The sequence below is a fragment of the Dermacentor variabilis genome, chromosome 11 (genome assembly GCF_050947875.1).
Source record: "Dermacentor variabilis isolate Ectoservices chromosome 11, ASM5094787v1, whole genome shotgun sequence".
Lineage (NCBI taxonomy): Eukaryota > Metazoa > Arthropoda > Arachnida > Ixodida > Ixodidae > Dermacentor > Dermacentor variabilis.
Genome location: NC_134578.1, coordinates 37,140,723 through 37,155,631, shown reverse-complemented (window position 1 = coordinate 37,155,631; position 14,909 = coordinate 37,140,723). Strand labels below are relative to the sequence as shown.

General features: G+C 44.1%; 1 protein-coding gene across 2 annotated transcripts in view; it reads left to right on the top strand.

Annotated features, from left to right (window-relative positions):
• Positions 1-14,909, top strand: part of LOC142564640 (TNF receptor-associated factor 6-like) — a 50,402-nt gene that overhangs the window by 35,217 nt on the left and 276 nt on the right. For both annotated transcript variants that reach the window (XM_075675713.1, XM_075675714.1), the window contains 4 exons: positions 381-461; positions 1,904-1,990; positions 3,692-3,742; positions 11,238-11,483. In XM_075675713.1, coding sequence (XP_075531828.1) covers positions 381-461; positions 1,904-1,990; positions 3,692-3,742; positions 11,238-11,483 — 465 coding nt within the window. The remainder of the gene's footprint in view (positions 1-380; positions 462-1,903; positions 1,991-3,691; positions 3,743-11,237; positions 11,484-14,909) is intronic.

Genomic DNA, 14,909 nt, shown 5'->3' with positions numbered 1-14,909 from the left:
TGCAAGAATTTTTATTAACGACTTAAAACAAATGTATGATCAATTCCTGAGTCTGTTCATAGACAAACAAATAGCGAATGAGAAAATAAATGATGCTAGGACACTTCAATGGCAAATTATTTCTGTCAAGTCCTTTGCATTCTGAATCGTCTGCAATTCAAGTCGCCATAATAGCATGTTTATCTGAAATGAAGGAAATTTTGTTGCGGCTGGCTTGTCACTTGTTTAATACGAAAACATGCTTATTTCATGTGTTATCTTATATGAAACTGGAAATTCACTTTGCTGTGTATTTAACGGTTCAGACGACTTTCTCGCAATTTTTTTTCGTTTGTCAAGATATAAATGTTCCAGGGACGTCTGTGTTTTTTTCTTTTCAGGACCGTAAGAACTCATTCCTTCAAATAATAAATACTGTCAAGGGAATGCATGAGACGATACAACAGATGGAAAGAAAAATGGCAAGTTTTATTTTAATCTTTTCGTGTTCCATAACAATGAACTATTCTTCGTATCACTCCTGTTGAAACGTGTTCATAACTTCAATTCTCATAAAATTGGAAGACTTTGTGCTTAGATATAGCAAGTGGCGTATAATTAAAGCATCAAAGTATTACTTCACAATGGCCTTGCAATCCAGCGTCACTATTGGCGCCGAAGACTTACGGAGTCGCCATGTGTCGGAAGCGACTCGCTTGCGTAGTATGAGGGATAACGCGACGCGCTCCTCATAGGTTCGGCTGTCGGCGCTAAATAAAAACTACGTGGGTGCCCTCCTGGACGTTTCTGTAAGTAATCTCGAAACTACAGAAATAATTTACTGTCAAAATAATAATCTTGGTCAAGCAGAAAGCACGGAATGGTTTACAGACACTATCTCGATGCAACTTTACTGAATACGTACAGTGAATGCCCACTGCGCGCGGTCGCTGCGGTGGAGTTACCCGAACCGGCTTCTTGCCTGAAGAATCGGCATTTGCAGAAAGCGAACTATGAAGTATGTTCTTATAGTGGGCTGTCTGTATAACCAAATGGAGCATAACAGAAGGAAGCTTCAATGCAGCGATCACACAGGTTCACGGTGACCGCCTACGGGTCTACATGCAAGTCCGCATCCGTCGTCGACGTCGAAGTCATAGCGGCGTTGATGCTCAACCCCGGTGGCTGATGATCACGTCCGGGCCGCCAATGTTGGAAAGCGCTGCTAGGCTGAGCTAAGCGAGTGTAAGCAACAAGCGTCCCAAACAACTGACCTTTTATTCACTCCGAAGCACACGAAGAAAAGTCACGTGGTTCCTCGTGCATGCGCTCTTGGCATCGCGCACGGAAGCGCCCTTTCGGGGCGCTGCAAGGTTAACACCGTGCTCCATTGAGTACCTCCCGCAATGTGGCACCGAGCTATAGCTTACCATGTTGGACGGCTTCAAAGGCAGCCACTACCTATTGTAGTGCTCTCAAATGTTGTCAAGTAAACACCCGAAGTTGGCAAACATCCCCACGTTATCATAACCGCAGCGCAGGTGGGACTATAAACTTTCATTTTCAGCTTGCTTCGGCGTTTCCGAAGCACCCGACGCGCCTGCTGTGTCCACGTAAACCCTCATGCCACGTCACACCGACGACAGCGCCAGCTTTTACACTGGTGGATCTCGCCCCCCCTAAAGACTGACTGTGAAACAAAGTGGAACGACTCGGGCATATATGGAAAGTATGAGAGATCATGAGAGTAAAGAATGAAAGGAGAGCAACGCCGCTATCACTGGAATGTTTTCCTAAACTTCAGTGAGAAGTGCATTTTTAATTTAAGCGTGACGCAGCTTGTAAATTGCATTGGGAGATTCATAGTTTATGATTAAGGAAATCCTCCCTTTTCCTTTTTTCCCCACTAATCTGCAACGTTTAGACCGAACTTCAGGAATCTGCCAGTGCTGAGAGAACAATGCGTGCTGAATTGGAAGTGCGAGTGTTGACCTTACAGAACGAGCTTCAAGTGAGTATTCCACTTTCGAAGAGAGAAAAATCTTCTGAGAAGCTTTAGTTTTCAGACAACGAATTCAGTAATTCCCTAGAATATTGACACCCAAGTGAAGTGACTTTGCACCAGTTACAGGGCTCCGACAAAGCTTCTACATCTGTGGATGTAACGATATTTCCATTTCTCATTAGATTGTAAAAGGAATTTCTCGATTTCACAGCTGACACGTTTCTTCATTTAAGTACTTCGGCGTGCATCGGTCTGTGGACCTAACATGGAATAACCATTTTGATGTAATAAATTCTAAAGCATAAAAAGCACTCGGATTTATCAGACGTTGCTTACACCAAGCTAATCCGAAGACAAAACATGCGGCATTCGCCTATCTGGCTCACTCTAAATTAGAATATGCGTCATTAATTTGAAACCACATCAAATCTACTTAATAATAAACTATCTTCTGTCCAGGATAAAGCTGCCCGATTTATAACAAATTGCTTACGTCATTCCAGCATCTCTAATATAAAAGCATGACTAAACCCTCTATCACTAAAGGAAAGAAGACTGCTGGCAATACTACCTCACTTTCACAAGCTTTATCATAATCAGTCGTCATTGCCGGCCTCTTACATAAAGCCTGCCCATCGCATTTTCCTGCGCCAACATCATCCTTTCAAACTTGTAATGCAGCGTACACGTATAAACCAATTCAATAACTCCCAACCATTTCGTGCCATCCGTCATTGGAATACTCTACCACACGACGTCGTGTTTATAATAAACCACAATACATGTGCATATGCTGAACAGTTCGTTCAGCATCGATTAATATTTCTGTCGGAATCCTTATGTATACAACCTTGTACTATTTCTTTAAATACGCCAGGGTAATTTATTGTCTGTTTCATTTATGTTGCTGTTAATGAGTGTTCACCTGCTTTACTGTAACCCCGCTATGTTTTCGTTAACGCCCCTCTCCCCTATGTAATGCCCGGAAGGCCCTTTAGAGCATGTGAATAAAAAACGCACATCGAACTAAATTCCGAGCAGAAAGTTAGGTCGGTAGAAACTTTCTCACAAGAGGCCTTGCTTTCTTTTCGCGTATGCTCTACGACTAGAGCAATTTTAGGCCTTTATTTAATATAGACAGGCATATATATTTGACAGCAAGCGCTGGTTTTTACTACGTAGTTAACTATAAGTTCAAGTAAAGAAAACTTTGCGAATAAAGAAAAATTCAGCCTGAAACAGGGATAGCACCTGACGCCACTGTGCTTTCTAGCTTCAGGTGGAATTCCACCGTTTTCTTCCAAGATTCCTTCCCTGCATGGGGGACTTGGGCAGATTCTTTTCGATCGATCTCTTCTGTGTGCATTCCGCCTCAAGAGTGTGTTTGTGACTATAATCATGACTAGCATACTTCGAATACAAAGGTACTGATTACAAAATGTGTTTAACTGCTTACTACTGATTTGTAGCATAGTCATGTAGAAGCGCTTGGCACTTAAGCTACCCTGACGCAACCGCTCCTATCATTGAATTTCGAAAAACTTCCAGTGTAAGCTCTTCTCTCTTTTGCCATGCACTCGGAACGAAACAAAACGGTGACAGCGGTCAGCTTGAACACCGGATTGTTGTAAGTTCTAAAACACTAGCCCGGTGGTTGTTCGTCCGTTCTTAATTTTTTTTCAAGCATTAACGTCCTTTTATTTTCAGGAGACGGAAGATGCTGTGAAACGCCTCGACCGTGAGTTACATCTATCCCCCGTATGTATGCAGCCAACCTTCTCTGCAAGAGAATCGTGATTTTTTTCACCCTTGTAGTTCGGTGTCGCGCCTGCATCGGGTAGGGAGGGAGGGGATGCAGGCTTTCGACAAAGCGCTCAATCTAGTTACCCTGTCCCACGTGCTTCTCAGCGGTTCAGCATTTGGCACTGGCTCTAGTTGTTGAACAATTACGCCTGACGGCGCGCCTCCTGACATACACTCCATGAGGCGAACTTCGCTTGTGACAAAGTACATGCCATCGCAGGTCGGAGGTGCTGGCTGACCCGCCCCGCTAGCCCACTGGCTAAGGTGTTGCGCTCCTGGGTACATAGTTTCTGTTTCGATTATCTCTGCCGCAGGAGCTGCATTCCGAGGGGGGGGGCAGAATGAAAAACGCGCCGTGTGTTGAATGCACAATACTGGGAATCGGATTGTTATGAAAATAAATCCGTAGTCCCACACGAAGGCGGGACTCGTAGAGTGTTTTCGGCATCTAAAACTCCAAATTTTTCATCTTTTTTTATTTTGATAAGCTGACTGTGTTTCCCTCATTTTATTGCTGCCGAGAAAAACACTAATGCACGGCCGTTACATATTTGGCTATTTACGTGGAGTTCTTAAAGTACGCCAGATGTTTACGAAAATATTTTTATACGTCATGCTTTATAGGAAGAAATCTGCATGTGAGACTCCCAATTCGTACTTTTACTGAATTTTACAGATAGCATTTACGGATGCTACAAAAATCGAGTACCGGAGTACAACCTGCGTGGGCTGTCATGACTAACAAAACTGCAAACATGCTCACAGTGTAGTACTTACTAAAGTCTTAGAGCAACCCCGGGAACGCTTAGGGCCCAAATATGGTCAATCCGCCCGTCCGTTCCGCCCTCATCCGCCCACGTGCTGATGGCTCTCTAGTGGAGGGCGACGAGCGGTCGCACCTTTCCCGTCCGCGCACCTGCTCGTCTCTTATTGGCTGCTCTGAGGCGGGCGGTGTCGGCTGTCCTCACAGCAAACATTGCGCGTGCTCGAAGCGAAGCGGGTACCCAAGGCCTAATCTACAGCCGCGTCAGGAACAGTCTATTTTTCTCCTTATGATTTTTACTAGAGTTATCTGGCACCGAAGGAGATAGTCACTGAAGGCAGCAAGCCGGTGCACCCTTCCAGGCATCGTCACTGCGTGCGATCGCCGACAGAAACAGACGGAGCGCAGGAAGAGTCGGAAGAAATACGATAGCGTCGGAAGAAATATTTGAAGCCGTCGACATCGTGATTTTTTGTTCCATGCTTCGCGTGCGTGTCGCAAACGAGAAGTCCATCACATACACGTGCATTCTGAGCAGGACACGTGTTCAGTGCGTGGCGAAATAAGCAGCGTCCGATTAGCGCACCCAGTGAACACGATTGGTTTCTGTTTTGTGTATGCGGATCATTGCCGCGAAGTGGTGAACGCCAGCCCTTCGCAACTTCCGGAAGTAATGATACGATCAGTAGCGATCAGTTTTTATCGCCTCGTTATCGCTGCCATTCCGCGTGTGCTATACTGCGTGTGAGCCGTTTTGCCGGCTGCGATGCGCCGGGGTGGCCGCGACGTTCGAGCTGTGTTCTTGCTGTTACGAAATGTGTTCGCAAGCTACAAAGCGTTATGTGTATGTGCGATGTGTCGCAGCATTGCTGGGTGTAGAAGTGCTCGTTCTACGCGATGTGCGTGTGCTCAGAAGTGAACTGTGCAGAAGCGTTGCCGATCGCGTTTTCATATTTAGTACCCTTACAGATAAGCCCTATCACACCGGCCTTCTCTGCTTCGTACATCGACTGTTTGTTTCAAAAGTTGTTAGTGCACGGTTGAAGATGCTTCTATCGGTGGGGGGGAATTTAGGGAACATCATACTAATTGCACGCGTCAAGATGTTCAGCGCTGTCCTGAAATGTGGACGCGCCTGAGAGCACTAATGTCATGTATGCAAATTTCTGGCATCCTTGATTTTCATAATGTGGACATTAGTGTGAAGAGCAAGAATTTCTAGATTTCACGAAGTAAATTGCTTTATATATTGTGATGCAAGCAGCTTACATAGCCAAAGATCCGAGCTGCTTGTTCTTGACTAGTGGCTAAGCACAGTCTGTTTCTGAAGACACTAGTGGCATGGTAGATGAATATGTTATAGGTAAGAACTGGATACTTCCTTCTTATTAAGTAAACATCTTACATTTGCTGACAAAAAGCAATATGAGTGTAAAAATGAACACGTAGGACGAGTAGTAACAAGTAAGTAAGTGTCACAGGTATGGTGTTATATAATATTCTGCTAGCAGCCAGCGGAACTGCGTGAGAGAAATTTTGCCCAGTGTTCTTCCTCACTGGCTAGCCATGGTCACGTTACTAATCCAGGCTGAATCGGTTAAGCGAGACTTTGCCGTTACTTTGTATATCCACCCTATTTGATTATCTGGTTCGTGTCGCCTGTTTTGGCATGAGCCTTCAGTTTAAAGCGAACAATAGCACAAGTACCTGCACTATGTGCCTGATAAGTGCTTTATTTTATTGCCTCGTGTTCATTCTGCCAGCAGTCATTAGCAAATAATGTGCATTAAACTGACTTGGGCCTGCAAAGCATGTCCATTAAATGTTTTTCCGGAGCACTTCCATTTGCCAGTAAGCTTACTGCTACCTATCATTCGTGGGTGTAGTATGTTGGACGCTATAAGTGGCTATCTGACTGATCTTTATTTTGCACAGGGCACGGATCCACTCATTAACTGAACCGTTTTCAGCTCCGCTGCCAGACTATGGAAAGGGGGACATCGTTTCTTGTCATTCTTTAGCATGTTCTTGGCCACAGTGCATGGCCCCTGAGAAGTCAGCTGCTATCACAACATAAAACGTGCTATTCTCTGCTATGAGTTTATCCTGAACGCAAATTTTCATAGTTATGCCAGCATTAGTTATGTGATCGAAGCCAGCAAATGATGACGAACTGCTGGCAAAATTTTCAATTTACTCTGCCGGCAGAGTGTCTGCTCCCTATATTATGTTAGCCACACTGCTTTGCCAGTATGCTGAATTTTTCGTTTTTGACAGAAATTTACTACCCAGCCAGATAAGATATTGTCAAACCATCAATTTTAGGCTCATACACATGGTCACTTCTTTATTTTATCATATTCTGGGCATGACACCCATGTCTAGCTTATATTAGCAACATTAGCTTAACTTATGCACGGAGTTCAGTTGCTGCATGTGAGAAAAAAATCACTGCGTAGCTAATAAGAATTAGACTGGTACGAAAAAATTATTTGTCTTTATGGCTTGTTGTATAAGTGATGCTGTTGATTTGATGCACACAGTAACACGTAAACACAAATGTATGTGTACCTTGCATTTAGGTGCATGTGTGTGTGAATAAAACAGCACAATTTCTAATATCGCACAATATCGCACAAACAGCACAATTTCTAATAATGCCATCCGAACATCTCGTATAAAGGTTTGTATTTAGTATACCAGCAGTGAAATACTGAGTGTAGCTGCAATTCTTTGTATACTAGTTACATGAATTCCACTGCTCATTGTTCTGTCACGTGTTGTTCTTCAGTCACACATGGTGACTATTTGGCGTCATAAGTTCTAGGCTAATTTTCACACGGACTTTTCTATTAAGTGAAATCTGCCTCTTCAACAGTCAGTTTAGTGGAAAGCCACCACTGAACCAATAGCTCAAGGACCAATTCCTGCATGTTTTTCGCCAATCGGGTAGTGTGCGGAAACTATGTGTGATACATCACTTCAGCTACACCAATAACCCCACAGCTAAACCTGCCACATATAGTTAAGTCACTAATATAGGCAGAGGAAGATGTTGAACGTATGTAACAGTTACTCATCCCTTGAAATGTGAATGACCCAAACATTCCCGAGCATATCGGTCACAAGCATCCAGCAGCACAAGTTGGAACACTTGTGCTATCACGCGCGAAACAAGTAGAATAGTGCCACCATCTTAGCTCGTTTGTCGCGATTACGTTGCCTGCAAGTTTCTTGTTTATATTGGATAGGCTTCCTACTTTCTGAATTAAAAGCTTTCACAACATTTACTCCGCTAATGAAGGCGCAGCACAGATACCGGTACTGAAGGAGGGATATACAAGTCGCGCAGAGAACTTATGGGTAAGTTCAAAAATATACAAGTAAAACTATGTCGAGCAAACTATTTTAAAACTAGACGATCTACCATGGGCAATTAATGCACATTCAAAACATGCAATAAATGCCCTATGTGGAAGATTGAGACTTGTGATGCCAAAAACCTGTTTGCCTTTTAAATATTGGCATAAAGAAAAATGAATGTGAATTATGAATTATAAATGTGCTACTCAAGTTGTCCAATGCTTTGCACAGAGATAGTATGTTTGGCACAAGGTACCGTATATATGCCTGACACACTAAAAATCTTTTCCATTGAACATTCTGAGCTCTAAATGTGAAATGCAAGCTGTTTTCAGTTACAAATAGCGTGTGTACATATTTGACCTGCACCACAAAGAGCTGATGTGAGAAAAAATGTGTACACCTTAGTGTTTTGTTGCTTTTTATGGTGTCTCAGTTTACTTAATACAGTTTCGAATTTACAAATTGCTTCACATGGTTATAGCTAAAAACCACAAAAAAACTACTTGAATTGTGACTGCGAGGTCACAACACGAAGATTTGTGTGGTGTCCTTCCTGTCCATCGATATGTCCTTGCTCTATAAATGTAAAATGTCAGACCTGCAAACCTGGGCATCCACCCTTACATTTCAAATACTTTTTCTGAATGCTCGGCAGTTATGCTTATAAGCACATTCTGGCAGCAAATCTACACCACCTTAATTTAAGTGCGATGTGAAGGGTTGTTTGTGCCTAGCCAGGCTGTTCTAGCGTGCCTGCAGGAATACAGCATTGTCCAGTGGCACCGTGTAGTTCAGACGTAACAGTGAACTGGTAAACAAAGCGGCTGATAATACTAAACTGACTCGTATGTAGGAGCATTATGTTACCTAACCCACACACAAAGATTCTTTCAGTGTACTGAATAACCACAGCTTTGATTTACCAAGTTATATTACTACACACACACACACAGCGCTGAAACAAAGTCTGTACAATGGTGAGCAATGCGCCAAAGAATGAAAGATTACTTGTGATGGGGGTGTGGATTTGAATAGTAGATGTGAATGCATACCAAATTCACCAATATGCATGTTTTCTTCTGGAACAATATTACATTTGGCACAGAGGCTGAGCCACTACGGCCTCTTGACTGCAAATTTCTGTGCTCTCACAGTGCTAATGGAGTATCAATCATTTGGCCACCCGAATAGTGAATAGATAATGGAGCACAACAATCTTATAGTTTTACGCAGAACAGCTTGTGCATTATTCACAAAACTGAACCTAAGGAACTATTTGCTGGTTTGTTATGCAAGGAAAAAATGCCAATGAGTGTTTCCTCACTTTTCGTGTGGCCCGGTCTTCCGCCGTGTGAGCCTTCATTTCTTTGTCATGTGCATGTTAAAGCAGCAACTAATGAAGAAAGACAAGCACAGAACCACGAACTACGTCAACCTTTTCACACCACAAGAGGTCACTGAACTCATACTAAGTCATTTGCTAATCTCTGGTTGCTTTCAAATAAAATACAGGCGCTGGCCAGCTGTTTATGTTATGCTATGTATTTTTCGTTTTCCTAAAATATGTCACTGTGCACCAGCTAGCTAGATTTTCAATGCATAAATACATAAAGAACATGCAGCCCATGCCCAACTAACTCAAATAACCTGAGTGGAGCTTACAATAGTTCATGGATCATGTGCATCCTCTGTGAGCTTATTTTTTATATGTAGAGGAATCAGAATAGAACATGCATGTATAATGCTGACAGTATCAAACAGTCTCAAGTCGATCATCCTTATTTGCTGCCATAGGTGAGAGAAGGAGCATGCCTGTCGGGGTACTGCTTAATTTTGTGCGCTTTAGTAATGTTTGTACATTGTTGAAATGTTAAATAAGGTATGTTAAGTAGTAAGGTGGGCACAGATTGGCCACCCAAGCTGGCGAGAAAAAATGCAGTTGTTCTATTTCACTCAAAATAAGTTCCCATATCAGCAACGTAAATTATTTGCTTTAATATATATACTCCCCTTGGAAACATCTCATGAGTATACATATACCTGCATAAGGTCACCGCTATACATACATATTGCTTTAAGCCTGTCCTAATGAATCGTACACTCACTGCTTAACCTTCAATTCCTTGCTGCATCAAGTTAACCACTTATGCACAACCTTTTTGCACACGGTGAGAACTTCATCGCTGAGCACATCATTTAAAGTTATGTTTTGTTTGGAAAGTTTACAAGCAGCAATTATTCAAATTCTAGTATGCATTTTTGATGCCTCAACTTTGGTGGCATTATATATGTAAGAAAAGGAAAGTGCATTTCATGCATCCATATGCTTTAAGCACTTTCTTAAAGTTGGCAGAGTGAAAAAAAGCATGGGCAAGCAAATGCAAGCATATTAGCAAGCTGTACTCGGAGCCTCACACTCGTGCTCCATGGTAAAGAGGTGTGTCTTGGCGACCTGCACAGCTGTATTCCGCAGCAGATATGCGTGTGTTCCGTATTTTTCCAAGCTGTCACGAGCACTACAGAAACTGCGCCATCGCGCCGAACACGGGGATTTCTGACGAATCGCTTCCGGCAACACTATCACTTTCGCGTGACGTAGAACGCAGCACGTTGGGTAATTCGAGAGATTTTGCTCAACCGGTCAAGGCCGCGCGCAGTGAAAATAATCGTCAGAGTATACGTCGCATGTTGCGACATGATGCGATTGCAATAGATCTTTAAGAGGTGGTGCCTATAAGATGACTCCAGTGTTTCGAAAAAGGATGACGGTGCCAATGCAACACATGCGGTTGCAGAACAGGATGTGGCAGCCTAGAGTCGCATTTTCACCGTGACGCGGAAACTTGAAATCATATCTTCAAAATGCCAGTGTCATCGGCTGCAGCGCCACCTTTACGTAAAGGAGGTGATGTCTGCTGTCAAAGGTAGTAGACAACCTAGAACACCTTTGCTCCGCCGAACGGTTGCCAGCTGTCAACAGGTCGCGTCGCCCAATAGGAGTGCGCGTGCGATCCGCTCGTGCGGATTGAGCGTGCGTCGAATTTTGCGACACCACCCGCCTTTGGGCGTCTGCACGAGGGCGGGCTAAGGCGGAACGGACGGGCGGATTCACCGTGAATGTGCCCTTATTGAAGCGTTCTCATATATGCGCATGTTAGTGCTTCGGTTTGAAAACATATAGAAATCATACGCAGTCGCACTTCATATCCATAGAGTCCAGGAAACATAATTAAAATAGGAGGCATAATACCCGCCTTCTGTAGGGATATTCGGTGTATTTTTTTTTTATTCAAGGTACACTTTTCTTACACTGCGTTGCAGATGACACCAAGTTTCGAGTATGTCTGGAAAGTGCAGCCATATTTTGCCCTGAAGGCGGCAGCGATGGTGTCCACTGAGGAAATATCGTCGCGGGCACTGTACATAAACACGCCGGGATATTACGTAGAGTTCACAGTTGGATTCACCCGTCCTGCCACCTTGACGTCATCGCAACATCTGTCTTTCAAGTGCCGGATTTGCAGCGGCGAATACGATGACATGCTTCCCTGGCCCTTCCAGAACAAGGTGAACATCGCATACAATTTTCCTGCGGTTAAGAAAGCACTTCGTCGCGTTCTGTGAAAACAGAGCTATATATATATTCGGAAGTGCCAATAAGAGGCTATTCCATTCTATAGTGGGAAGGCAACACGCTCGTTACTATTCCGGTACAATATTTTGAAAGGTTATAGCACTGATGCATTTCGCTGTGCCGGCTCTGCCATTTCTTGGTGGAGTCAGTTCTGCAGCGTTTAACCCTTTCCGCAGCAGGTCCAGTGCGTCACCTTAGCTTCTGATGAGAATAGGTCACGGCAAATCATCATACTCAAGTTTGGCTGAAAAATAACGAAGGAATTTGTTCCGACTTTCCGAAAAACATGAATCCAAATCTCCACGCGGCCAGAAGGCAGGCGTGGGCAGATTATGTGGAAAGGCGTTTAGCCAATCTAGAAAACACGGTTTTCACGGATGCAACACTGTATCCATGGAATAGACATACTAATTTTATTAAGGCAGCTTCGGTAGTGGTTGACAACGCAGGCAAGCTAATCACCTGCGCAACTGCACGTAGCGCCAGGATAGTGGAAGCGGAGGAAGCCGCTGTTGAGCTGGCAGCGGCTGAGGGCTATCGAAAAGACAAATCAGTGGTCATTTTAACGGATTCAAAAGAGACATGCAGGAACTACACAAAGGGTAGAATCTGCAGAGCTGCCTCAGCTATCCTCCGCAAGGCAGAACACCTCAGACACACCGCAACCCACAAACTAATCTGGATTCCGGCACACACGGGGATAGAAGGAAATGAAAGGGCAGACAGCTTGGCTCGCGAGATCACGTACCGAGTCGAGCGGCCACACGCCCTGGGACAGCACTTCACCGTGGAGATCGGCTATTCAGAGTTACTGAACTACCACAGAGGCAAGAGAATTAGATACTCCCCGCCACACAAAGACCTAACACAGCAAGAAGCAGCTAGTTGGCGGAGGCTGCAAACGGGAACCTTCTCTAACTTACACATACTAAGCAAGATATATCCTACACAATTTAGGAACACTTGCCCGTGGTGTGGGGCAACCCCCACGCTTTACCGTATAACCTGGGAGTGTAAACATAACTGCACATTCCACCAACACAAAACCCCGAGTGCGGAGCAGTGGAGAGCCGGCTCACCAGCTGCGAGCTCGCCGCCCAAAGGGCAATGGTGCAGCACGCAAGCGAAGCAGCGCGGCTCAGTGGAGCCCTGGACTAGGGGCCCAACCCTGCTAAGGTGGTCAAGCATCTGCAGCGATGAAGACGAAGACCGAACGCTAAACCCTTAATGGCCCAAATAGTTTCTCTCTCTCTCTCTTTCCGACTTTTGCTATTACGAAATCGAACGGAACTGGACAATAAAAATTTAGCTGGTTTACTTGACTAAGCTTCAGGAACCTTTCACTAAGCAGCACGTCACGTACAGAACATGCGTAGCCACAACGTTCAATATTCACAATTTCATGGAACACCCGCCGTGGTTGCTCAGTGGCTATGGTGTTGGGCTGCTGAGCACGAGGTTGCGGGATCGAATTCCGGCTACGGCGGCTACATTTCGATGGGGGCGAAATGCGAAACACCCGTGTAGTTAGATTTAGGTGCACGTTAAAGAACCCCAAGTAATCAAAATTTCCGGAGTCCTCCACTACGGCGTGCCTCATAATCAGAAAATGGTTTTGGCACGTAAAACCCCATAATTTTATGGAACAATCATTACATTAAATTAAACTGACAAAAAGGACAAATCAGCAAAGTGTGTATAGAACAAGAGATACAGAAAGAGGAAATGTAGGGAGGCTAACCCGATGAATGTTTGCGGTTGGAAAGGGCACAAAAGATGATCAGTTCGCCGATTTATGCCGATCTAAGAAACTGACTTATCGATGACAACGAAATTGTACAAGCAACTTCCCGCGCCCTTCCTAAATACCAGCCGTATCTTTGTTGGCGGTTATTAGGGATGGTCGGCAATCGAAGTCGTGTTAGTACAGCCGCTTCGGGGCTCCCACGTAGGCCGAGTTGCTGGACCTCGCCGCCAGCTTTCACCGCCCCAGTCGTACAAACCCCGGGTGGCCCTCGAACGTGAAGCTGGTAAAACGAAGCAACAACTACAGATTGTTGGCTAAAGAACCACGCAAAATGAGTAATTTATTCCATTGTGCGGAAAAAATGTAAATTTTATTTTATAATTACTGATTATTACATATAAATGCAAAAAATTCTCCACTCTGGTTGTTTTTTGTGAATTTCGTTTTACATTTCATGTCGAGCCCGATGCCACATACCGTCCTTCAATGCCGCATAAAAATAGCACGAAACTCTGATTTAGTCTTGTGGTCAAAAAATTAAAAGACGAGGAACGTCGTTATCATTAGGAGGTGTGCACAAAGGCTGGTAGATCGCAGGAAGCATGGTGGTGCTTACGCGGGGGTTTGATGCGCGAAGTCGCGTCGATTCTGTCAAACTCTTTCTTTCCATAGAGGCCGACTGCCCAACCGTTTGCGCACGACGTAGAGCGATTGCATCTGTGCACTGTGCTGCGGGCACTGGCTTACAACACGATGCATTTTTTCGTCGTCGCCACGGTATTCAGACTCCGTTGTCGAACATTCGCTACGCAGAAGGCGTAGGCACTGCTAAATATGACGCCTAACCATAGGGAAAAACGTAATACAACATTGGCACATAGGTACAGTACGAAAAGCATTTAATTTGCAATATGCGCACACATGACATTCTGTACAGAGAAAATTATCTCGGAGAGATACTATCGTACAATTTTCGTATTAAAATGGGTCTCGTTAGATGACACGAAGGCAAGGATGTTTCTTCGCATTTATTAACATTGTATCACGTCACGTGAAAGAGCCACTGACCAACGTACCAAGAACATGTTTCGTCCGATGTTCACAGGGCTTCTTTCGTTAGTCGCGAGAACTGCGTTATCTTAACGATCGTTAAGCTAAAGAACAGCAGCATGCGTTTATACGCATGCTGATTTCTGACCACACAAACTCCCTTTGCTAGCAGCATTTTAATGCTTTAGGCGATCTCCTGTCCGTAAAATTCAACATGAGCATTATTTTCAGCTCTCATCTCTTGACAAGGCGGACTTTTTCTTTGCTACCGTATGTGCTCTGTAGCTGTGTTACAACGCGCGCGTGCTAGCTGGATACTTGCAAATTTAATGCTGATGCTCTTGACGTTGCATGCTCCAAAAACTACCATACTTTGCCTTATTTTTTATTTATTTATTTATTTATAAATTTATTTATTTATTTATTTATTTTAAATACTGCAGGCCAATTATTTGGCTCGAGCATGAGATGCTTCCATGGACTAACGGGGAACGAAGAGTAAAGATCTATTTGAATGAGCTTCTTCGCAGTAAACAATGTTCAATACTGGGAGCCAGGACTA